The sequence below is a fragment of the Tiliqua scincoides genome, chromosome 1 (assembly GCF_035046505.1).
Source record: "Tiliqua scincoides isolate rTilSci1 chromosome 1, rTilSci1.hap2, whole genome shotgun sequence".
In the NCBI taxonomy this organism is placed as follows: Eukaryota; Metazoa; Chordata; class Lepidosauria; order Squamata; family Scincidae; genus Tiliqua; species Tiliqua scincoides.
In genome coordinates, this window is record NC_089821.1 from 114,104,943 (window position 1) to 114,128,820 (window position 23,878).

General features: G+C 41.3%; 1 protein-coding gene across 1 annotated transcript in view; it reads left to right on the forward strand.

The window, feature by feature from the left end:
* The window catches only part of FAM171B (family with sequence similarity 171 member B), a 41,028-nt gene that overhangs the window by 12,907 nt on the left and 4,243 nt on the right, over window positions 1-23,878 (forward strand). Inside the window, exons 2-6 of the mRNA XM_066621701.1 lie at window positions 13,038-13,271; window positions 13,814-13,906; window positions 17,273-17,431; window positions 21,212-21,382; window positions 22,758-22,874. Coding sequence (XP_066477798.1) covers window positions 13,038-13,271; window positions 13,814-13,906; window positions 17,273-17,431; window positions 21,212-21,382; window positions 22,758-22,874 — 774 coding nt within the window. The remainder of the gene's footprint in view (window positions 1-13,037; window positions 13,272-13,813; window positions 13,907-17,272; window positions 17,432-21,211; window positions 21,383-22,757; window positions 22,875-23,878) is intronic.

Genomic DNA, 23,878 nt, shown 5'->3' on the forward strand with positions numbered 1-23,878 from the left:
TATATGACTAAATGAAGGTCTTGCAGTAGCTCATGGTGTATAAAAGGCCTTGCACAAAGCAAGGCCAGCCTTTCCTTTGCTGCCACTGCTGTATCACTGACATGAAACGGCAAGTAGTGGAGGGAGCCCTCATCCCACAGCTCACACGAGAGCTGTGTGGCCAGTCACAGTCGAACAGTTGGCCATCATATTCGGAGCATTTGCGCAGGTTCCAGCAAGTCTCCAGAGGGCCAGAGCTCATTGGAGACTGGGGGCTCTCAGTGGGTCGGATTGGGTTGGAGTCCTCAAGGGGCCCAGGGCTGGGGTTTGGGCACCCCTGATCTGGCAGAATAACCTTTAGTGACTGTGTTTTTATTTTTATTTTTTATTTTTTGCAGAATTCTGGCAGAATAACCTTTAGTGACTATGTTTTTGTTTTTATTTTTTGAGATGCCTGTTGGTCACTTACCTTCTTTATGTGTGGCTTTCCTATTGATGTCACTGATTATTTGTCTTTGAAAAATGTAATGAATGACTTTGAAAGAAAACACAGCTTCCACAAATCAGCCTCCTTTCATGTAAATATCAATTTGGCTTATAAATGTTTTATTAGAGATCTATTATTTATTATAGTGGATGTAGCTTTTAAGTTTCATGGGCAGTGCCTGAATTAATTTGACCATGGATAACTTGCACATAAAAATTCTGAAACAGAAAAAAGAGATGTCAGGGCGCAGCAAAATTTTTAGACAGTTCTAGTTTATGCAGTGCAATTCTTTCTCATTATGAATTGTTACGTGACTCTTTAATCCAGTAAATTCCAAATGATGTACAAATGCCTTGGTATAAGCTCATCAGACATTCTGAGTGCAAACTAGTCTTGAAAAACAGGAGGTGCCAGCTTCTATATCTGCTGCATGAACTTCATTTTCGTGTGATTTATCATTGGAAATAACATGAAGAGCTGGTATGGCATGCTCTTCATCTCATGTTTTGTCACTCATTATGCCTTTTTAGTGCTTTTCATTCTCTTTTGCCCTCTGTTTTGCTCCTGCCACATGACCTGTGATCTGTTGACCACAACCATGTGCTAGGTGGAGTGGTTCTGCAAGCATTCAACATCAGTACGTGTCCATTTAGCTACATGGGATGTTTTTAAATGGCAACTCCATGTAACCTGTTTCTGTCCTCCATTGAGGAGAAGGATAATAAAGGATACTGACTATACTAGTATGCCCAGAATACTGGAACCTACAGTATTTTTCAAGCAGTATCTAAACATGCAGTGCTGGTGCCTAGAATTTTTATGGACTGGCCAGCCCCATCTCAACACTTTAAACTGACTTTTAAATAGTTTCATCACTGTAGCCTTTTACTTTGACTGGGAGCTTTACTGACAATAAACCCATTTTGTCTTGGTTTCCTTAGCCTGCTCTAACATAACTGTTAGTTGGTTTTAAATTTAAATTTTTTTAAAAAAAAAGTTTTCTTGCATTTCCTGCATGCCATAGCCCAAAGTGGCTTACAGTCTTATTTATTTGTTCTGCTATTACAAATTTACACCTGGGAGTCTAGGAGCAACAACACATCCAAGAGAACTCTGATTGTGGACCTGCTCCTTCAGTGGGAGTGCAACAGGACAATAGTCCAGTACTTACATCATACATTTCTGGACCAGGAGAACCTCTGTCTTATCTGGATTTAATTTCAACTTGTCTCCCCCACATGCAGCTCTCAACTGCCTCCAGAGAGCGATCATAGACCTTGATTGCCCCCCCCCCAGAATTATGTGGAAAGAGAGAGAAAAAGCTGGGTGCCATCAGCATAATGTTGACACCTCACCCTAAACCTGAGGTTGATCTCTCCTAGCAGCTTCATACCGATGTTAAACACCATGGAAAATAGAAGTGAACTTTACAGCACTCAGAACCCTGGCCTTTGAGGTGTGGAATAAACATTTATCAGCACCATGTTTTGAAATCTGTCAGCCAAGAAAGACCAGAACCACCCCAAGGGTGCCTCCAAACCCCAGCTCAACCAGCCTACCCAGAAGGACACCATGGTCACTGATGCCAAAAGCCACCAGGAGGTCTAGCAGAACTAACAGGGACACTTTCCCTGTCCAGTTTCTGCCACAGGTATTCATTAAGCTGACCAAAGCTGTCTCAGTTCTGAACTCCAGCCTGCAACCAGATTGAAATGGATCTAGATCATTGGTTCCCAAAGTCCCAGTGGTTGTGGGGATGGGGCCTGGGGGGAAGGTGTCCCGACAGTGCTGCAGCGATGGCAGCGTTGTAGGAACCCAAGGGCTTTCGTCCTTACCTGGGGTGGTCCTACTGACCTTGGGAGGGTCTGGAGGGCCCACAGCCTCCTCTGCGGGCATCCCCAATATTGAAAATTGCTCCGTTTGGGGATTGGAGAACACTTCGGGTTTTCGCCCCAAAACTGGAAGTGCACTCCAGTTGCCAAATGGAGCAATTTTCAGCATTTTCACTCCAAGGCCAACAGGACCCCCACCCCCCAAGTAGGGGAAAACCCCTGGGTTCCTGTGGTGCCGTGATCACTGTGGTGCCGTGATCACTGTGGTGCCATTGGGACATCCCATTACTGGGCCATTCCTCTTAAGGGGGAATGACCCAGTTTTGGTTCCCAATGGTGAGTCACAACCCACCACTTTGGGAACATCTGATCTAGAGAGTAAACTTCATCCAAGATCCTCTGGAGCTGGGAAGCCACCAACTATTCAGTCACGTTGCCCAAAATTTGCAAGGGATGTCCTTATAGGGAAAATGTATGGCTTTCTGTATTCTGCTCAAGCTTCTCAATTTATTGCATAGGGAATGGGACAATAGAAGATTAGCCGTACCCAAAGTGAAGTTGTAATTGAGCTGAAGAGGAATGTTGACACGAAGTGAAATTTTTGACATGTCATAATATGTTGCTAGAATGTGTGATTGTGTTTAAACTTCCAAAAACTTTTGCCTTTTTGTATTAGGGTGTGACTAGTTAAGAATAAGAATTTTGTTTATAAATATTTCACAAATAAGTTTGGATTTAATTAATTGGGAGGACTAAAGAAATCTTTAGTGTGTTTATCTTAATATAGAACTAAATAAATTTCTAGGCCAGAAGTTCCCAAACTGGGGCATTGCGACATCCCAGCCTGGGAAGCTGTCACTGTCCGCTTAAGGGGCAGGGCAGTAGTGCTGGTGCTCCCGTGATCATGTCAGCGGGAAAAGTTCTATTTTTTCACTTTTAAACACTTACCAGGGGTCACTGCTGCTTCTTGGAGGTTGCAGGGAGCCCATGGAGGAAATGTGATTGAGCAAAAATCAGAAGTAGCTCCTTACTGCATTTTGGGGCACTTCAGAGGCACAGGGAGGCTCACAGAGGGGTCCCTCCGGGAACAGAAGCAATCCCCGGTAAGTATGTAAAAATAGAACTTTTCCCGCCAGCATGATTGTGGGAGTTCCAGCACCTCCCCCTCCCCCACAACTACTCACAGCAGCCCAAACTATCCCGGAGAGTTTGGGAATCACTGCTTTAGGCTGTAATTCTAAAAGGACTTGCTATGGAATAAGCTCAATTGAACAGCATAGGACTGACTTCTGTGTATAGAACTGAACTGCTCATTATAGATATTAAAGTAGGAAAAACAATTGGACCAGCGCTCTATTCTTAGAGTAGTGCTCTGTTTTAAGTAGTAGAAATCACAAGGTATACCATGAAAAAGACAGGAAAGAATTTTTTTCCAGTGGTTTTTAGAGACCATAAAGAAGGTTGCATTATCCCTAATGTAAAAAATGTTCATTTTAAAATTTTTTTAGTTATGTCACAAAATTGTACTATATATAGCAAACACAAGTTGTCAAATGTACCTTACATGATATGTCAGTTGACATTATCCTTTTTGAAAAACTATAAAAGCGCTTAGTAGTTCATGAAAGTGTTCAGTTTCTTCTACCTGTTGAAACCAAGCTTCTGTACTAAAGGTGCAAACATGGCATTATTTTCCAATACCTGAATGGATTTTGAGTTACTGTGGGAGGAAGGGGAGGGAGCTCTCTGAAACATGGATTTTCCTGTGATACTGCTTTTCTGTAATGCTTCCGTTCTTGATTTCTGTAGCGTCCAGTTTGAAGAGATTTGCCAAAAAAACATGTTTTTTGTAATTAATTGTTACCATTTGAGGTTGTCACTTAATGTTCAGACTTGAATTCTAACTACTTGATGGTTTCTTATTGCATGAGTCTGAGTTGACTATTTTCTGTGGGAGCAAAATCTGTTAAAGTTCTAATTACTATTGTTTTTCCTTGTGCCTTTCTCCTAGTTATTGGTAAATTGGCCATCTGAATTGTGCTGCTGTTAAATACAGAAGGTGGGGGGAGGGGTACACCAGCTAAAGGTGAGACATAGGAAATAGGCAGATTATGTAAATTCTTCACTGTTGTAACTACTGAAAGGTCAATGAAAACTACATAGTAGAAAGCATTTAGCATCCTTTGACTACAGTTGCCTGAACCCTCAGCACTCTTTGTTTTCTGCATTTCTTCACAATGTAGACCAGTAGCAAATGGTCACAAGCACTTAAAAGTAATTGCTGTAATTACTTGACAGGATATTGCAATAAAGTGGCATTTTTCATTCAAAGGCTCTTGCAGCAGTGTCAAATTTGTTGCTAAGAACAATAAAAACCTGCATAAATGGCATCTAGTAATATATGAACTGGTAAAATGTGATCATGGAAGAAACTCTGCTGCTGGTTTAATGATTAGATTTATCAGTTCTTTTTATTCACAGGTCTTTCTAACAGCTTATCTTGGGGAGGGGGGCTTTGTCCTACCGCCAAAAAATGTTAACTGTTAAAGAAGAATCACTATTTGCTAAGTATTTTACTCTAGTATTGCTGTGTCCTTTTTATATTGAACCTGTTTTTTTCCTGCTACTTCTGCATGAGTAGGACTTCTTCAGCTTTTACATTAAGTGTCAGGCGCACAAATTCAGGTACCTGGTGCTTGGAATTTATACAAGAACTGAGGCAATACTTTGTTGGCCTCCCCCATTCTTATTGGCAGATTTGGGTCTACCAGATCTTGCATAGAAGGCAGAGCCCATAATAGAGGTCACTGTGGAGAAAGAAAGTACTAGCTGGTAAACCTTCCTTGAGGCACACCTCCCTCTCCAACTTGTCTGAGTTTTAAATCAGTCATTAGGTACATATGGACATTTCCAAAGTTGTGTGTAAAGACGTAACCCGCTCTTTATCCCATGATTTCTTGTTGAATCAATTGGATTCTCCTCCTGCTCATTTCATTTTCCAAGTTTCATCCTAAACCATGCTATCATCTTCTTTATTCCTTCCTGACATTCTCCCACAACTTAAATCTCAAAAATATAAGACAAATATGCAAATTTATATCAATATTTCTAGAACTGTTTCACATCTATGATCGCAGTATGTGTATATTGTAATGATGAAAAATTGGAAAATTTATCAATTTCATCAATTGATAAATTGATGAAAAAATTATCATCTTTATAAATGATAATCCAATTTAAAAACAAACAAACCTAAACATTCATAGGCTGTTCTCATGATTATTAGTAACCAACTTTTACTTTAGTCCCTTGACAAGTGGCATCATCTGATTGTTTTATTGGGAATCATGACAACTAAAAATCTCTAGAATGGACACACACTCTCTCTCAAATTGGATAAGTCCCTGGTATTTCAGAACAAGCACCAGTGAATAATAATTAAACACCTGTACTGTGGAAAGGTTAATTGTGTTCACTGTATGATAAGGAATTTGGGATAGCCACTAATTAGCAATGTTCTGCAAATATTGGTCTGGTCACTCAGTTTAGTGCTTTCACAACTTGCCTCTTAGAATATGGAATCAAAACTTGCTTTGGGGTCATTGTATGCTTTCTGTATGCTGTATACTGTATGCTGCTTCGTTCAACCATTTATCTCCTCATTTTTCCTGTTCATCTGGGAACCTTCGGTTTTAAAATATACACTATCAGTTAACTTATGTGTTGACTTTTATGGAGTTTTAGCTATTTTGTTGGCCCTATATGATACTATTCATGCTGGGTGAATGTTCCCTGATACCCTTGGAACAATTTACCTCTTCTTTTATAGGTCAGTGCACTTTTCATATCTTTAATGAGATTGAGCAGGAAATAGCATGTTTTACAAAGGCAACAGTGAAATGTGGAAAATGATGGTTGTTCACTCAGGTATGACCAAACAGATAGCCCAGCATGAGTGCTTACAGCTGCTTAGTATGCAAGATGGAAATACATGTTGGGGGCAGCCTCTAAAAAATTAATCCTAAACATATGCCTGGCATTTTCAAAATAAAGGTAGATTAATAATAAAAGATTGCCTTGTTGTGTTATGCCAGTCTCTAAATTGGAGAAGGGGAAAAAAGGAAGAGGGTCAAACTAAACATTGCACACATGTGCATGTATTAAAACCTGGCTGTCTACCTGTCCTAGGGAAAAGATATCAAGATTTGGAATTGAGAAGGGTGAAAGCTGTTTAACTTGCCCTTAAAAGTTTCCCTTACCACTTGTAGCCACTGTCCTTTAGTCCATCCTAAATTTCCTGCTAGTAGGTTTCAGCGAATGACCCCTGGTTGTGGTATTGAGAGAGGGCGAAAAAACTTTAATTTATCTCTCTTTCTTTTTTAAAATAGGTCAATGTGCATTTTTAATATCCGCAGACTCAGCATCCATGGATGTGGATTTCCGTAGGTGCAAGTCCAGGGCTGGAGGGCATCGGCGTCCTCCTGGACACAACTGCAAGTGCCTTCCAGTCACATCTGGGAGGACTTCTGAGGTGCAGGCAAGTTGTGTACAGCCTCTCGCCTCAGAAGGCCACCTCAATGCTTCTGAAAGGCACTTCCAGTTTGCTGGCGAGGGCCCCCCATTGATTTCACTATCTGCTGAATTCGGTATTCGGTATGGGGAGGGGGGGTCATGGGAGCAGATCATCTGTGGATACCGAGGGCCCACTGTGTTTCCAGAAATGAGGAAAGAGAAATAGTTTATTTACAGGATAGCTCTAGCTTTAGTGTAGAACCGTGTTCTTCAGCCTTCTGGTCAGGACCTCAATGGGATCACGAACACTCAGTTGTGTGGTTGTGGCGACTTTTGGAAATGAAAAAGGTTGAAGACCACTGGACTAGAGCACCACCAGGTAAAGGGGGAGGCATCTAGTCTAGCGGTTTGGGTGCCAGGTGATTCTGTCCTAGTCCTGCTCAGGTTCTTAGCAATTGTGCTGAAATTGCTTTTGCTAGTTCCAGGCTTCATGATTCCTTTTTCTGCTTTCTCTAATAAGAATATTTGGTTACAGCAGGGATTCTCAAACTCCTCAGGAGTAAAACTCCTGAGGTAAATCTTGGCAGGGGAGGAGGGAATGCAGAGAGACAATCCCCAGGATTGTGCTACTTTCAGGGGGGTCCAGTGGCTTTCTTACACAATGCAGCTGCAGGGATGCAGGGAGCCCCACACAAACCAGAAGTAGGTCATGATTGTTACTTTCACTTTTCCTGTGGCGTAAGGAGCCCTGCGGAGGCTTCCACAGGGCTCCCTGCACCTCTGGGAGTCTGCTGCTGCATTGTGTAAGAAAGCCCCTGGCCCCCCCCTGAAAGCAACACAATCTTTGGGATCACGTTGTGCATTTCCCCCTCCCTGCCCCTTAAAGGGGTACAGGGTGCAAGTAGAGGTCCTCAGGCTGGGGTGTCATTATGTTACGTGAAAATCCCCGTTTTCCTTTTAAGTTGTGATTTTTATATCTGGTTATGTATTATGAACTAAAACTCATGTAGGCCAAACCTCAAAACACAGGACACACTTCCCCCAGCACACTTTTCCAAAGTCCCTGGTCAAGCCACAAGCACATAAATTACACAACCCCCACTTCCCTGTAGGTCAAGAAATGCATTGTAGCTATATGCAAAAGTGTCTCCTATTGTTTAACCTAATCACTGTGTTTTTCTAATCCAATCACTGGGTATGCAAACACAGTACACTTCTCACAGGCAAAACTTCCAAGAGACCCTGGTGAAGCTACAACACAACTTCCACCTTTCTAGGTAATGTATTGTTTTAACTAAATCACCGTATTTAACTAAATCACCGTATGTAGATTTGAACAGCCAGCTACCCCCTCCCCCAGGAGGTCAGCCTTTGCTGATAGCTGACTTCCTGATCCTTCCATTGTTTTACATACTCCACGTGCCCCACTGTGTTAGCAGCAAACACATCCAGATCAGCTTGGGGACACATTCAGCTTCCAGGTCAGCAAAAAGCCTTTTAAGAGAGAACTTCGCCACATGTTCTCTCTCTCTCTGGGCTCCCCCCCTCCAAGGACACAACACATCTGTGTTGTGGGGGTCCTCCATAGGACTCTCCATCCCCCCATCCATCTGCTCCTCAGGACAGGTAACTATATCTTGGGTCTGGAACCTTTTCCCTGTTCCCCCTTTTTTCTCCCCTTCTTTCCCTATCTTTAGTTAGCAACTGGGTCATGCAGACCAGGGACCCCTAAAATCCTGCCCTACAAATTTCCCTTTTCCTGATCTCCTCGGATGCACCAAATACTGCTCACATGCAACCACCAGAAGCTAGGTACACTAGACACAAGTACTAAAAACATATACTTATCAATCTTCCATGTGCATTATGTATACCTGTGTGTTTCTGCAATAAAAATATAATCCTATTGAAAGTTATCTTTCTCCCAGTCTCTTTTCAAGCTAAAAAGGAATTTCTTTGCATTGCGCTGTCTTGTTATCTAGCCTGCGATCCTGAAGTTTCCAAAAGGGTAATATAATAATTCCCCTTAAAACATAACAGCCCTTTTTGGTAACATTACACCCCAGTTTGAGAAACTCTGGGTTACAGTAAACAGTGCTAGGGGACATAATGAGAGTGGATGGTGGTGGGAGGATAGGGTCCTGGCGGGGGGGGGGGCAAATCAGTGGTGGGTCCCCAGTTTCATACTGTATTTATTTTGTTATTTATTGGGGTCTTGGCATGAAACTGGTCTAGGTTCTAAATTTTGAACTTGTTTGTAAGCCAGTCATTGTGAGCAAGGATGCTATGAGTAGATGGAGTCTCGTACAGGTGATGGAGATAATGATTTGGTCTTCTGTGTGTGGTAAGGACATGATGGTCATTGCATTTTGGTATGCTGAGTGTTCAGCGATCTGTTGCTCTCCTCAAGCGTCCTTGAAATATATGCTATTCCAGTAAATATATCAACCGAATGTCTTATCATCCTTAAGATGAGCATTTCAATAAGTTAAGAATTACTTATGTCCTCTAATACTTGTCTGATTTTTCTGGTGTGCTCTACTGTGAAATACAGTCTTATTGACAACTGCCAGATTTATACCACAGGTAGCACACTTTTTTGCATGTTCTGCCTCTTATAATGGCTAATTTGACCTTGCTTCCCAAAAGGATATTGGGAAACCTTGTGATCCTAAGAGCTGTGCAGTGAAGCTAATGTTATGCTGCTATAGGAAATGATATCTCAAGGGTGTCAGGGTTTTAAAAATGTTGCTAAGAGTTATGTGGGTGGGTAAGGTAGTAACTTGACCAGAAAAATGATCATGTTTGAGTTTAATAATTCAGATATGTCTGTTTAAAAAATTAGGCCTATAATTGTGATTTGAAACTTAACTTTAACTTTTAGACTCAACTGAAAGCTAAACATACAGTTTCTGTCCAATCTGCACTAACCCACCCACCCCCACCCTGATGCCAAGGAAAGCAAGCTGCATCTGGTGGAGGGGCAGTCATGGAGGCCACCTAGGGGTAAGCCTCCACTTCCCCAGTAGTTCTATTCAAACCTGCACTCTGAGTGAACCAAAGAAGGTGGATCAAGGCCAGCAAGGGGATAGGATATTTGTGGCGCTGCTGCCTCTGATTAACTGCTCCCTTCCCAGCCGCAACACACCCCTCTCACCATGGTCTCTGCTCTGTTCTTCCCCTCTCACCCCATGTCAGCGTATCTGGGCTGTGTCACTCCCCATGTCAGGGCATCTGGGCTGGCCACTTGCCATTTCCGGTGGTGACCTGGTTGTGTGTGACAGCTTGTTGCATTTTGCAATGTCAGAAAGTCTGCTGCACTGCTGGAAAACAAGTTCTGACAGCACATGGCCTGGCAGGATTGGGCCCTTAAATTTTTAAAAATTCTGCTGCTGGTTAAGAATTATTCCTGGCTCTGATAAAGTATTTGCTGGTTGAAGTGACAGCTTCTAAGTACTATTTCTGTGATCTGCCTATTGGGAAAACCAAGATTAATTATCTTCACTCTGGAATATGCTGAGCTTTTTATTGCCTTTTGATAGATATTGATAGAATAATGAATTGAAGCCAACTGAATCTGCTAAACTGGCATAACTTCCTAACTGTGAGATTTCTGTTCACTTAGTTTAGTGTTTCTTCTTAAAGGGTGCCAAAGGTGGGCAATCAACAGGTATCCCCCCTTGCCCCATGCTCTCAAAAGAGGAGGTATTTAAATTGGGTATCTTAGAGCTTCCCAAAGCTTTCCTTCCCTCTCACACTGAAATGTTTGCACTGCAAACATTTGTCATATCCCTTCCCCAAATGCTTACAGGTTTCTTTAAATAAGAAAAATGCTGATTACCTATGGTGTTCCTCATTACAAATGAAATGGCCATGGTTACCTGCAGTATATGCTTGTGATTTAGGTGTAAAGAAGCCTCTGTCTGTCTCATAGGTTATTCTGGGTGAACCTGCTAAACTGTTCTGTGTGAAGAAACTCTTAGCTAAAATATATGCTGTCTTTTTTCCAAGTATCTGTATATCAATTGTTCATTCTCATTTTCTCCAGAGAGAAAGAATTGGCCCTTACCATGTGCTGAAGGTTGTTATAACTCCTTACAGTAGACGTGATACTGTGAGAAGTAAATCACAGCTCTACATCCTGCATTTTTTTATTTTTCACTGCTCCCACTTGGTGTTAAAAGGACACCTCGTTAGCAGTCAGGCTTTTGCCTGTAATCTTTACCTACTGTTCTTAAAACTTAACATGATGAAATGAGCCTGTTTGGGGGGGGGGGGAGAGAGATTAAAGATAAATGTTCTCCTGCTTTGAGTTTGTTCACATTTGGCACTTGACCCCATTCATTCTTTTTCCATCTTAGAAAAGAAGTAAAAGGAAAGTGAACCCTTCCCTTTTTCATTTAGTTATTCCAGGCTTTACTCCCCCTCCATTTCTGGATTTTACTTTGATCTGCAGACAGCCCTTTAAACCTAATATTCATTTTGGCACTTACATTCAGCTAAAAATTTCTAGGCTAGCAAGATTTTCCCATGCCTGAGCAAACATTTTCCATGTGTGCACATGGCATACAGTTTGAAGTGGCTGCATCTGCCTGTTTCAAAGCATAGTGTCTCCTGAGTGTATTCTCTCAAGAATTCCAAGTAAAAACCACAAATGTAGAAAACTACAATGCTAGACAGTCTTCATAACTTTGATATTTTGGAAATTTTTAGTTTCTTTTCCATGGAAGAAATTGGTCTGGTATATTACAATTGTGGATTCTGAAGACTCAGGGCCCAATCCTATCCAATTTTCCAGTGCTGGTGGAGCTGTGCCAATGGGGCATGCACTGCATCTTGTGGTGGGGCAGCAGTCACAGAGTCCTCCTTAAGGTATGGGAACTTTTGTTCCCTTACCTTGGGGCTGCATTGTGGCTGCACCAGTGCTGGAAAATTGGATAGGATTGGGCCCTCAGTGGATGGGATATGAAGGGAGGGGAATGCTTTGGTAGTGTAAATTTGAACCATGAAGTCACCTTATATTAAAAGGGGAGACACTTTGATGTGACAGAAAAAGGGCGGATTTCACATCTTCTTGTGAGAGTGCAGTTCTTCCTTGATTGATGCCTTCCTGAATAATATGACTATGTAAAATGGAGACTGGTCAAGCTTTTATATTGATCCATTTTATGCATTGCTAGGTGACTAAACCCATTCCAATGAGGACTGGGTGGATACAAATAGATGATTTAAAAGCAATAATAAAAATGTAGGATTTTAAAGAACTTGTATTTAATCATTTATAGTAAATTTATTTAAAAAATAATCTGACTTCAAAGGAAATCTGAATTTAATACAAACATAACATTGAATGATGTCATTTTTATAAAAAAAAATTTAAAGGTTTCTGTGTAAAAGGGGAAACAATAAAAATATAACTTCTGAGATCAAGCGTTACATATTACACAATATGTCATATATTGTGATCTTCTTATTTGACCCGTAGACTAGCAAGTCCTCGTAGGTGAAGGATCCAGTAGCAGCCATCTTGTATATTGCCAGGCTTGTCCATTGAGTCCATATGGGTGAATGATGATCATGCACTTTTATTTTTTTCCTTTCAATCACTGAGTTCTGCAGCGTTCTCAAATTATGAATCTTTTTGCCTCTACTCACTAAAAATGATTGCCACTTTCCATCTCTTGAAGAAACATTATTTTGCCAATAATTACTAGCTCTTGCTTATGAAAAATGTGGACATTTACAGCCCAAACATGCCATGATTACTCAAAACTAAACAGAATAGAACTTACTACTAAATACAGTAAATGGGCATAGGATTTCAGCCTGAGTAAATGAATCTTGCTTTGCATATGTACATGAACGTCAAATATAAATTTGTCTCTTGCCCCTCAGCAGATATAATTTGGCAGTGGATATTGGCTGTATGACTTTGGATTAAGCCCCTTGAACTATATAAAGGCTTTTTTTAAGTTGCAAACCAATGACACCAGCTCTGGGTAGAAATGTGGATGCCTGCTTGTCCATCAATAGGAACTCAGCATCTTTCTGATATATGGACTGTGCCAGTTAAATCATTCAGTGTGGAATGCAAATAAATCTTACCTTTTGAATTAGGGAAACTTTCTACTAACAAGCTGGAGAATCCATCCTTTAAAAGCATATGCTGAAATAAAAGTAATATTGCAGCATCATGAGGATTGTCTTTCTCTCTCATCCCATTTTAGGATCCATGTTTACTCTGAAAGTTCAAGTCAATGATATCATCAGCCATCAATATTTGCAGCAAGCAGTTGTGGAAGTCTTTGTGAACTACACTAAAACAAATTCCACATTAACTGGAAGCAACGGAGCAGTATTGATCCAGGTTCCCTATCAGCTAGGTCTGAGTTTAACTATTGCATCTTATAAAGATGGTTATATGTTAACACCTTTGCCTTGGAAGACTGGAAGGATGCCAAGTGAGTAAATTTCTTTTAAAATCCTATTATGAAACTGAAGGTACTTGAACTTCCTAACTTCCTTTTGGGTAATCCTCCTAATTATTACACATGAATGTAACTTAACAAAGCCATCCTAAATAGGTTATACCTCAATGCTAATGTAAAAGTAAATGCCACGTGTCTTGATGTGGATATAAAGTGATTAAAATGAACCCAAGAAGTTATTTTCATTATTGAAACATTCTGCTGCATGTTGGAAGGAGTGGGCGTGACGCATTAACTCAAATGATGATCATGTATTTTCCCAGATGGATCAGGAAAATTATCATTTTTGTTTTGTACTTCTGCTTAGGATGCACTGTTAAAATAAGAGGATACCATCTTAATAAAATGGTGACCTCTTAATAAAACTGTTTTGGTTAGAATTCTCTTTCCAGGTGAAATAGTTGGTCTTTCTTGCCCTAAAGATCACACTCCACAGAACTATAGTCTTATTCCTCGCTTTTCTATTTTGATGAACATACTTTTGCAATAATGTATCATTTTTTTATCTCCCACAGTATATTCATCAGTCACACTTTCACTGTTTCCCCAAAGCCAAGCAAATATATGGTTGTTTGATGATACCATTTTAATAACGGGGAAACTATCTGGTAAGTGACAGCAGTAAATGGACAAAATTGTAAAGCATTGTCTCTTAAGATGATTTTTTGTACTAAACTCGGTTCACTCAGTTTCAGTTTGCATATAGCTAGTTCTGAGACTGGCAGGACACTGTTTTGTTTTGTAAGAGACTTTTCAACCTTGTGCTAAGTAACTGAATAATGATTATAATTAGAGACAGGAGAAAACAGTTTTATTCACGGATTTTGGTGTTTTCCAAAAGTTGGAAGCGCAGAAAGAGGTTTTATGTATTTGTTCAAAATTTACATTGTAATTATAAATTTGTTGTTGGCAACCTTCAGTCTCGAAAGACTATGGTATTGCGCTCTGAAAGGTGGTTCTGGAACAGCGTCTAGTGTGGCTGAAAAGGCCAATTCGGGAGTGACAATCCCTTCCACACTGGGAGCAAGTGCAGTCTGTCCCTGGTCTGTCTCCCTGGCTATGGGCCTTCCTTCTTTGTCTCTTTGCCTCAGACTGTTGGCAAAGTGCTCTCCAATTATAAATTACAATTGCTTTAAAAGTGTGCTAGGTAGGTGATATAGGTGGTGTAGAGTCAGCAGATGCAGCCAGTCAAAGGGAGGGAGGAGGTGGGACCAGCGGAGATCCACTTCATCGATTCCTGAGCCCTGTGTCAGGGCCACATGGCCCAACACAGAGCTCCAGAGCTGCCGTAGAATCAAATAGCCCTGTTGCTGGGCTACTTCCTTTACTTGGGGGAAGGGGATGAATGTCCCCTTCTCCCAGGGAGGCATCAGCGACTGTCTGGATGCTGTGGCAGCTGTTTTCACCACTGCAGCAGCCCCATGTTCTGGGCAGTTTGGGATTGGGATGTCAGTGGTTGCTTTAGGTGGATTTAAATTGCTCCCCTTTTACCTTTCCAAAATCTAAGGAGGCTTATTTTTTTTATAGGATTTCTACACCACTTTTCTCAAAATCCAAAGTGGTGTACAACAAAACATAAATACATCAAGTTAAAATCATCAGAATAAAATATAAAAATAAAAACCATAATAACAATAAAAGAGCAGACTACAGATAAAATTATGTATAGTAGCATAAAAGCTAAGGGACCTCTAGGAAGTTTCTCCCTCCCAAAGGCTAGGCAAAACAGATGGGTCCTCTCTGAGATCACGGGGGCATGCAGGAATATATGGGGGAAGATGGTCCTTGAGGTATCACAGTGCGATGCCATATCTTTAAAGGTCATCACCAGTACCTTGAATTGGCCTCGAAAAGGAATGGAAAGTTGCCAGAGCGATGGCGTAGCATATTCTGCAAGCTGAGCCCTAGTGACCAACTGAGCTGCCTCATTCTGCACTAACTGCAACTTCCAAACCATTTTTGGAGTAGCCTCACGTAGGGTGTGGTACAATAGTCTGCCCGAGATGTTACTAGTACATGGACCACCTTCTCCAGATCCGAGTGACACAGGTATGGTTTCAGCCGGCACACCAGTTGAAGCTGGGCAAAAGCCCCCCTATGCCGCAGATGCAACCTGAGCATCCAGGGACAGCTGTGGGTCCAGGAGGTCTCCCAGTCTGCGAACCTGCTCTTTAAGAGGGAGTGCTACTCCAACCAGAGCAAATTGCAAGTCTGGTATCTGCATAGCTGCCTTCTGGATCAGGAAGACCTCTGACTTATCTGAACAGAATTGGTTATTATAGTTACTAGTTTGGGCTGGATGTATAATTTATTTCATTGCTATCATGCTTTTAGCAAGCAGTTTTCTTGTAGGGCAGTACTTCACAGGAGACTAGTAATTCTTCCTAATTGACAGGTAGTACTTGACCCCACTACTATGGTGAACCACATGGTACTGTCCTGCTTTGCTTGAGCTGCTGGAAGTAGACGTAGTTGGGGCAGTGGTGCCTGGTTTGGGGAAGAATGGTGCAGAGTAAAGCTCCAACTGATCACAATGATGTAATCTGTAAAAATGGTACAGGTCAAAAGTCCTGTTGTGGGTTTGAACAGCTTTCATGGTGAATGCATAAATAATTGCTCAATGAGAAAAACCCTGCATCTGAATCCACTCTTATAGCTTGTTTGCACAGGCACCTTACCACACATTAATTTGTTTTTTTTTTAGACTATAAAATTTAGTTATAGATACTATTACCTCTGGAACTCTAGTATAGTAACTCTAGAATCTATCCTGCTGTGAGAAAGGATTATGTTATGCTGCTTTGCTTTACAGTGCTACAAAATGTGTGCCTAGAGTTGGCGGTGTCCTTCTGCCTGTCCTTCTGCACCCTCTTACTCCTTTGTACAATCCCTTTCATTCAAACAGATGAGCTGTTTGCCCCCTGGTTCACCAGGAATATTTATCTATTTTGTTCAGAGCAGTGTCACTCTCTTTGTTTTCCTCTCACAACCATTTGCATGGTTCTTGCAGGAGAGGAGAAAGGTAGCAAGGCCTTGTCTCACATATTATAAGACATAGTTCTGTTTGTTGGTTTTATAGAGCATCTTTTACTAAGTGCTGTATTAAATCCACATAACACACAGTCCCTGCCTTCAGGCCTTATAAAAAAGACACATGAGAAAAGGGAAATGAAGAGAAAAGTATGAGAGATCATTTTTCAAAGATCAAAACAAGATAGCGAATTATCAAGAGGCATTTATAACCAGTTGGAGCTAGGCTAGTTTTCTTTTATTAGCTATTTCTGCTGGGATGTGGCACACCCGCCAAGCAGCACTTTGTCCTTTGGTTAGAGATGGGGCAAGAGTGACCTTCACCTCACTTTTACAATAACTGGGCAACATGCCCTTCAGAGTAGGGTCTTGCCAGGAGGGTGGAGGAAGCAAGCTCCAAATCATCCCTGTATGTCCCAAGGGAAAAGAGAATGTGCATTAGGTTTGGTGAAAAAAAAGCTACTGATGCTACATTAGCTACTTATAGCTCTAATTTATGGGTCTGAATAGAAATAGCTGATTTTGGATGTTGGGATAGATACGTGGATTAATGGCCAGGATTTAATGTGTCTTCTGGGGTAAAGAGCCTCCATGCGCATTATTATTTTTACTGTTTTGAAAGCTCACATGTTTTCATCATGGCTGTCTTCTAGGAAATGTGTGGCCTCAAGGTAGAATCAGAATTGGGAAGCTTTACTTTTCTCGATCTGTGAATTTTGAAGACCAGTATAAAAAGATGATGTTGAATTTCAGTGATGAAGCATCATTTGAACATACCTAAATCTTTTGAACATACCAAAATATTGAATAATGAATACAGTGTGAGGGGATTTGTTCCTTGTCCTTTGAACATGGGTTCCTGGATGTTGTTGTCAATCAAAATTTGAATCATTTGCATGAAGTATTTCTAAATTTGCCGACTTTGAGTTCTTCATTTCTTTCAGATGCCAAATCCCAACCAAGTGTTCAGTTTCCAAAATATTTAATAAAGCTTCCTATGAATCACCATATTACAAATGTAACTGCCTACCTTACAGTACCACAACAGTTCTTGAAAGTGGACCATTTTCTCTATACAACGGGAATTCTTCTAAATAAGTCCGGTATGTTGGATTTACCACAACTCTTGAGAATGGATAGTTTTTACTTCACTTGCTTCTCAGAATTCTTCAGGAGCATGTAAAAATATATGCCCTTGCCATGAAGCTCTAAAGAGGTCTGCAGAAAAATTCTCATTGAGTTCAGAGAGCAATATTATAGGCCTGCAGCAGTGCAGTTAGGAGCACAATCCAAAGCTCTCTTGGGCCAATGCAAGTCCCTTGCGCCAGCCCAGAACTGTCACAAACATGCCATAAGTCATGACTCAAGAGTCAGTTGAGGCAGTGCACGGATGTACACTAACATTAAGAGGCCATATCTAGGGCCGGCTTAGGAAAGCTAGTGTGTGCGTGTGTGGGGGGAATGAAACAGGAGCTTTTTGGGGTGGGGCAGAGGAACAGAGGGTGCCAGTGAATTCATAGAGGTGGCTGCCACACAGCATGGGGTAAGGGAAAATAAATCCCCTTGCTTCAAGTTGTACGGGATCCACCTCCAACTCTCTCCTGGATACAGCACAGTCCAGCCGGCCGGTCTGTTCCAGCATAGGTTAGGATTGAGCTGCCTGTCATAATTCAGCAAAATATTCAGCTGGGCTGTATGACATTAGATATGCTCATGCAGTGATCACTTTTGTGAATGCTCCCCACACTATGCTTTACCTGCATCTGTAAGCTAGAAGATTTCTCCCTAACTTGCTAGTAGGCAAGTAAAGACAAGTTTTAAAACAGAGGAATGGTCAAGCATGAGATCTACTAGAGTTACCAAGCCTGCAGCTGGAGATCAACCCCTTACCTTTAAGACTCCAGCTGCAGCAAAAGGAGAAGCATCCACATTAGCTCTCAGCCATTCCCTCCCTGGTTCTGTTGTGCAGTCCCTTTCTGGTTTTGCTCTAAAGCCACTGTCAGCTGCAAGAGGATGGATGGGCAGAAGAACTCCTGCTTTAACAGTCAGATGTTAGGTGGTGGGCCACTGACATCAACTGGGGCATCTGTCCATTCAGGAACTTGGCATTTGCAAGATACTACTTACAGCACCCTCCATATCTGCTATCCATGTCATGTCTGCCTGACAGGACAGGTATTCCACTCCCAATTCCATGTAGTGAATGGCAACTTTAAAGCACAAGAGGGAGGGAGGTGGACATGAGGGTCGGGAATGGACAGTCTGGAGCTGCTGTGCCCTGTATTTCTCACTCTGCCGCAGGAAGCCTAAAGGTAAAAGGTTCTTCAACTGTGGACCTGGAAACCTAGACTCGACATATCTGACATAGTATAGGCCATGAGAACTATCAGTTTCCCTGCTATGCATTTTGATTAGCACTGTATTTTTTTTTCAGAGTGCTTTATCTTCACTGGACACACTTATATCAGTTTTTTGGTTCCAGGGGTGGTCCAAGATGGAACTGCTACCTGTGTTTCTTCAGCTACCTAACCATATATAAGTCTGTGCATATGCGTTTGACTCGGGTGCAGTTTTTTTTTAAGAAAGCTGGTTTGGCTTGGAGACTACAAGTGATGGAGAAACCATCTTGGTATTAATTGGTCTGAATCCGTTGTTAATAGCCTTTAGTTTGGAAAAAAAATATCCAGTGAGACCTTTGTCATAAATCTTATGTTATGGTGGTGGAACTTAGGGGTCAAACACTGAACCTACTGCAATGCAGCTGTATACAAATTCAGTATCCCAGAATAGATACAAAAGATAAATATTGCTGATACAAGGTAATGTATCTTAAATCACCTTTCATCCTATTTCAGATTGCATTCTTAAATCCCCCTATCTGCCACAATATTCATAGAAGTATAGCTTAACAACCAGTACTTATATGTTTGCTAAGCAAGTGTTAGCATGCATTATCAAACTGCGCATTTTGGTTTGTCTAAATACATCTGTCCATTTTTCCCCCTCAATTCTCCCATAAACCAGTGCCATATTAATATGCAGGCATTTGAGCACATGAAGAGACAGAGCGATTAATAATGTATGCCTACACCTTTTGCATTTGAAGAATCAGCAAATAAAGCAGCTTTCTATTTTTTCCCCCTTCTAGAGTCTCTTGAAATCTCTCTGATGTGTTCTTCAATTATGTATGTGTTTCTGGAAAAAGCAGCTTCTGCCCCACGGCAGTTGCAAGTTAATTGATACATGATACTTGAACAGTTTTCTAGCAGCTATCATCTGTCTGCAAAAGCTAGGAAGACTACTGATGCTCAATAATTCTCTTTTAGCCTTTCTTTCATGACCTCACTCTTTGCAGGCTGTGCAAGAAAGGGTCATGTGGCTCAGGTGTTGCCAGGAAAGGAGAGGTAACATTGCACATAAATCTGACTGACTTTCAGAACATTTTGAGAAGGCATGGTAGCTAGGCATTTTGTGGTTAAACACGGAAGCTTGGGTTCTTAAATTTTTGTTAATGAACATTTTAGTTGATACTTGAATTCACTAGGTGACCTTGGGCAAGCCACTCCCTCAGCCTCAACTCCCCAGCTGCAGTATGGGGATAATACTACTTACAGCAGTGGTTCCCAAACTGTGAGACATAGCTCCCTGGGGAGCTGTGGAAACCAGCCAGGAGAGCCCCGGAATCCTTACCAAAAATCTGTCACCCGTTACAATATATAGGATTGTAGCCATAATGGAGAGTTCGCAGCCAATGGCTCAGGAGGTAAAGGGAGCCACCAGCTGAAAAAGTTTGGAAACCTCTGCCTTACAGGGTTGTTGGAAGGACTACATCAAGATTATACACATGAAACTTTTTACACAGTCGGAAAGCACCATACAGATGCTTAGCTACAGTGCTGTTATCAACATTTAAACATTAACAAGTTTTTGGTTCATAGGGAAAACATGCATGTTGAGTGTAGATTTCTTCAAAACAACAATAGTCAATGTTATCTTTTTCTGGATTTGGAAGTTTTTCCCATATCTAAAACGTAAATTGGGAAACGTGGCCTATGTGGTTAGGTGCAGTTTATTAACTGGTGGGGTATAAATTAATAAAATAATAAAGTCCAGGCTCTTTTGCTGAAATCCTATACACGCTTACCTAGGAGTAAGCTCCATTGAACTTGATGGGGATAGTCCAGGCGCTTTTGGCTGAAATCCTATACGTCTGAATAGACACGTACAGGGTTTCATTTCTTGTGCTAACCTAGTTACAGTACATTGATTCATCCTTCCCATTCCACAGCTTCAGATAAAAAAACAACTAGTGGAGGAAACTGTGTTCCCATTTTCAAAGGTGAAAAGCCATCTCCTTTCCATCAACAGTGCTTTGCAATTTCTTTAAGCCAGTTTTTGGGCAATGCTATGTGTTCTTCATACTGGATTTATCTGAGGAACTGTTTCTAAATGTTTTTTCACTCTATTGTTGATTGCATGCTTACCATGCTGCAAGAACTGCAATACAAAAACGGAACCCACATATATTTGCATGTTTTTGTACAGAGCTGTGGACAGTGTTAACAAAGGAAATAGATATTTATTGGATAACTTCTGCTACACAATTCAGTGATTTATGGCAAGGAGCTTGTTTGTGTACTTTTTATCACCATCTAGTGGTACTGGTCTGTATTGCATCCACTGCTACTGGCTCTTGAATTCTTTTGAAAATGAGTTCCTGCAGAAGCGGAACTGAAGAAGTATACGTATAAATTGTTGGTAGCGATAATGCTTATCATCCTTCTTCCCAAAACGTTACGCCTTTACATAGCCTATATTTAGAAAATGCTTTAGTATACATTTGCACTATACAATGAAAAATCCTTCTTTCTGTATGTGTTTAGGTTTTAAAAGTATTGAGTTAACCCCTCTTGCTGCAATATGCGTCAGCCTCTTTTCGGCTGGGAAAGAACTGAAAGTGGATGGCCCCATCCACATTACATTGCCTCTTCTACCTACCAGTACTATGAATGCAGGCTATCACATCCCAGCATGGACCTTTGACATGAAAACTGGTAGGTGCTCTCTTTCTACATCAGCAAAAGCCTTCATATTGCTGCTGCATGCAAAGAATGATCTGGCACCTTTTGCAATCTGATCTTATGTAAGTTTACTCAAAAGAAAACTCCATTGAGTCTAACTTCCTTTTTCAGAAGAAAGTCCCATTGAAAGTTCCTACGAAGGCTGCAGTCCTGCACACACTTTCGTGGGAGTAAGCCTCACCAAACCTAGTGGGACTTACTTCCAAGCAGATATGCATAGGATTGCACTGTATGTAAACGGAGTATTGTTACTTGACTGGCCACTTGCTTCCTGTTTGCCAAATAAGCAGATAAAATGGCACTGTCAACTTCTACACTGTAATAAATTCCTAGCTATGAATAATTGCCCTGGTACTTTCCCCAACATTCATAGGATTTATGTGCCTTTAAAAATGTTCAGAGTTAAATATTCATCTTGGCCTAAACAAACACAAACTTTTGTGTCAAGTAACTCATTTCATGTTAGAAAATGTATACATTTTGTTTTTAAATAGTCTTAACTGTGAATTTAGATTTTGTTGAAGGCCTAGAAGCTAATTGCCAGTCATGAAGCATATGTTTCATAAAGCATATTGTTTTCTTGATCTGCCAGCTGATTTCTTAACTCGGAATCTGTGATGTGCACATGGAAATTCTGTCCAGAAAAGAGCTTTTTTTCTGCTCACTTCAGCATTAGACAGCTCCATGTGCATATCTCCATTACACGCTGTAAATGCTAAGATGCATTGGGGAGCCTCTGTCACCAAGTCGTGATGGTAACCGTTAATTTAGATTACTTTTAAAAAGAATTAAATTTATGGTGGTTCGGTTTTTTTGGTAGCTGTTTGCTATGATAGCTAAACAAATTTCCATGTTCAGAGGTGTTACACATTGGGCTCTCCTTATCCACGGATTCGTTACCATCAATTTGACTCGGCGTGGGTGCCGACCCCATGGCTGGAGGGCCTCAAGGACTTCCCAGATGCAACCGGAAGTGCCTTCTGGTTGTGTCTGGTAGTTCCTGTGAGGGCTGACCATGGGTTTGATTATCTGTGGAAATCAGTATTAGTGGGGCATCCTGGAATGGATCCCCCCCAAGGATACTGAGGCCCCACTGTACTTCTGAGAACCAGATGCTGTGGTAAGCACTAGTGGAGGACTATCCTTTCTTACCTTGCTGCTTTTGACCTTCCAGAGATACCAGGCTGACTACTTTTGGAACTAGATGGACCCTGGTCTAATGCAGTCAGGCAGTTGTTAGGTTTTTAAGACCGTGGTGTGCACATCAGAGCTCTGTTGAACTTTGGATCAGGTAGCCTGTGCTTCAGTGTGTAGGTCATTTGCTTTTCTAAAGACTTTTTCTCCCCAGGTGCATGGGTAAATCGTGGGTTAGGAATGGTAAAGGATGCTGGTGATCATCTCGTGTGGACATACACTGCTCCAAGTCTAGGCTACTGGATAGCAGCCCCACTGCCTGGAAGTAGAGGTATGCCAGAAACATAATTTTGAATGCAACTCATTGACTTCTAGACAAAAATTATAAATGAGTTTGAAGTCAGAATGGGAAAGATAACATATAATAAGGAAGAATGGTTCTTTACAAACATTAAAATGGTCTCAGTGCCATAAATCAACTGTGGGGGGGAGGTGCATTGTTTTTCCAAACATGAGAATCTCAGTGATATTGCAGAATTAAGTTGCAATAGCTTTGGTATATGCATAAAATAAATGTCAGTGTCAGTTATGTCAATGCCTTTTTACTGACATGGTTCCTGCAAAAATTAACTTGCAGAAGACACTTTTATAATTGGGGGGGGGGGTACAAATACCCTTGTACTATTTAGGGTAAAATACCCTTGTACTATTTATTGTACAATACATTTTGTGCAAATCTGCACTACTTTTATTTAAGTAAACTTTATGAATGCTTCCCACTGTTAAATACTTTAAATAAATATGTATTTACCACTTCTCTTACCCATCAAAGGGACTATCAAGGTGACATACCACGGTCACTTTGGAGTAGGTGCTGTTTTGTGGTGAAAAGGCACAAGTATTTTTTTCTCTCCAATCAACTTTATTTTAAGGACAATATTTGCCTTTCTTTTTCTTTTGCCATCCACTTCCATCTCTTGTTGTCTCAACCCCCTCCCCCCACCCCAGGCTGTTGAGACATCTTCTAGATCAGCGGTCTCCAAACCGGACATAGCTGTGCACTGGGAATGCCTTCCCCAGTGTGACCTGTGCTTACTGTTCCAGCGTGCTGTGGCTCTTCATGTCCCCAGATCAGGACAATGTGATGCTCTGGGCAATCACTTCTATGGTGCATTGCCCTAGCAGCATTGTGTCTGGGTTTTTGAGCAGATGTAACTGCCCAGAGCACCACATCGCCCCAATCTGGAGACATGAAGAGCCACAGTGCGTGAGAACAGTAAGCACTGGTCACTGTGGGGGGGGGGGGAAATTCATTCAAACCCCGTATCCTGTCCG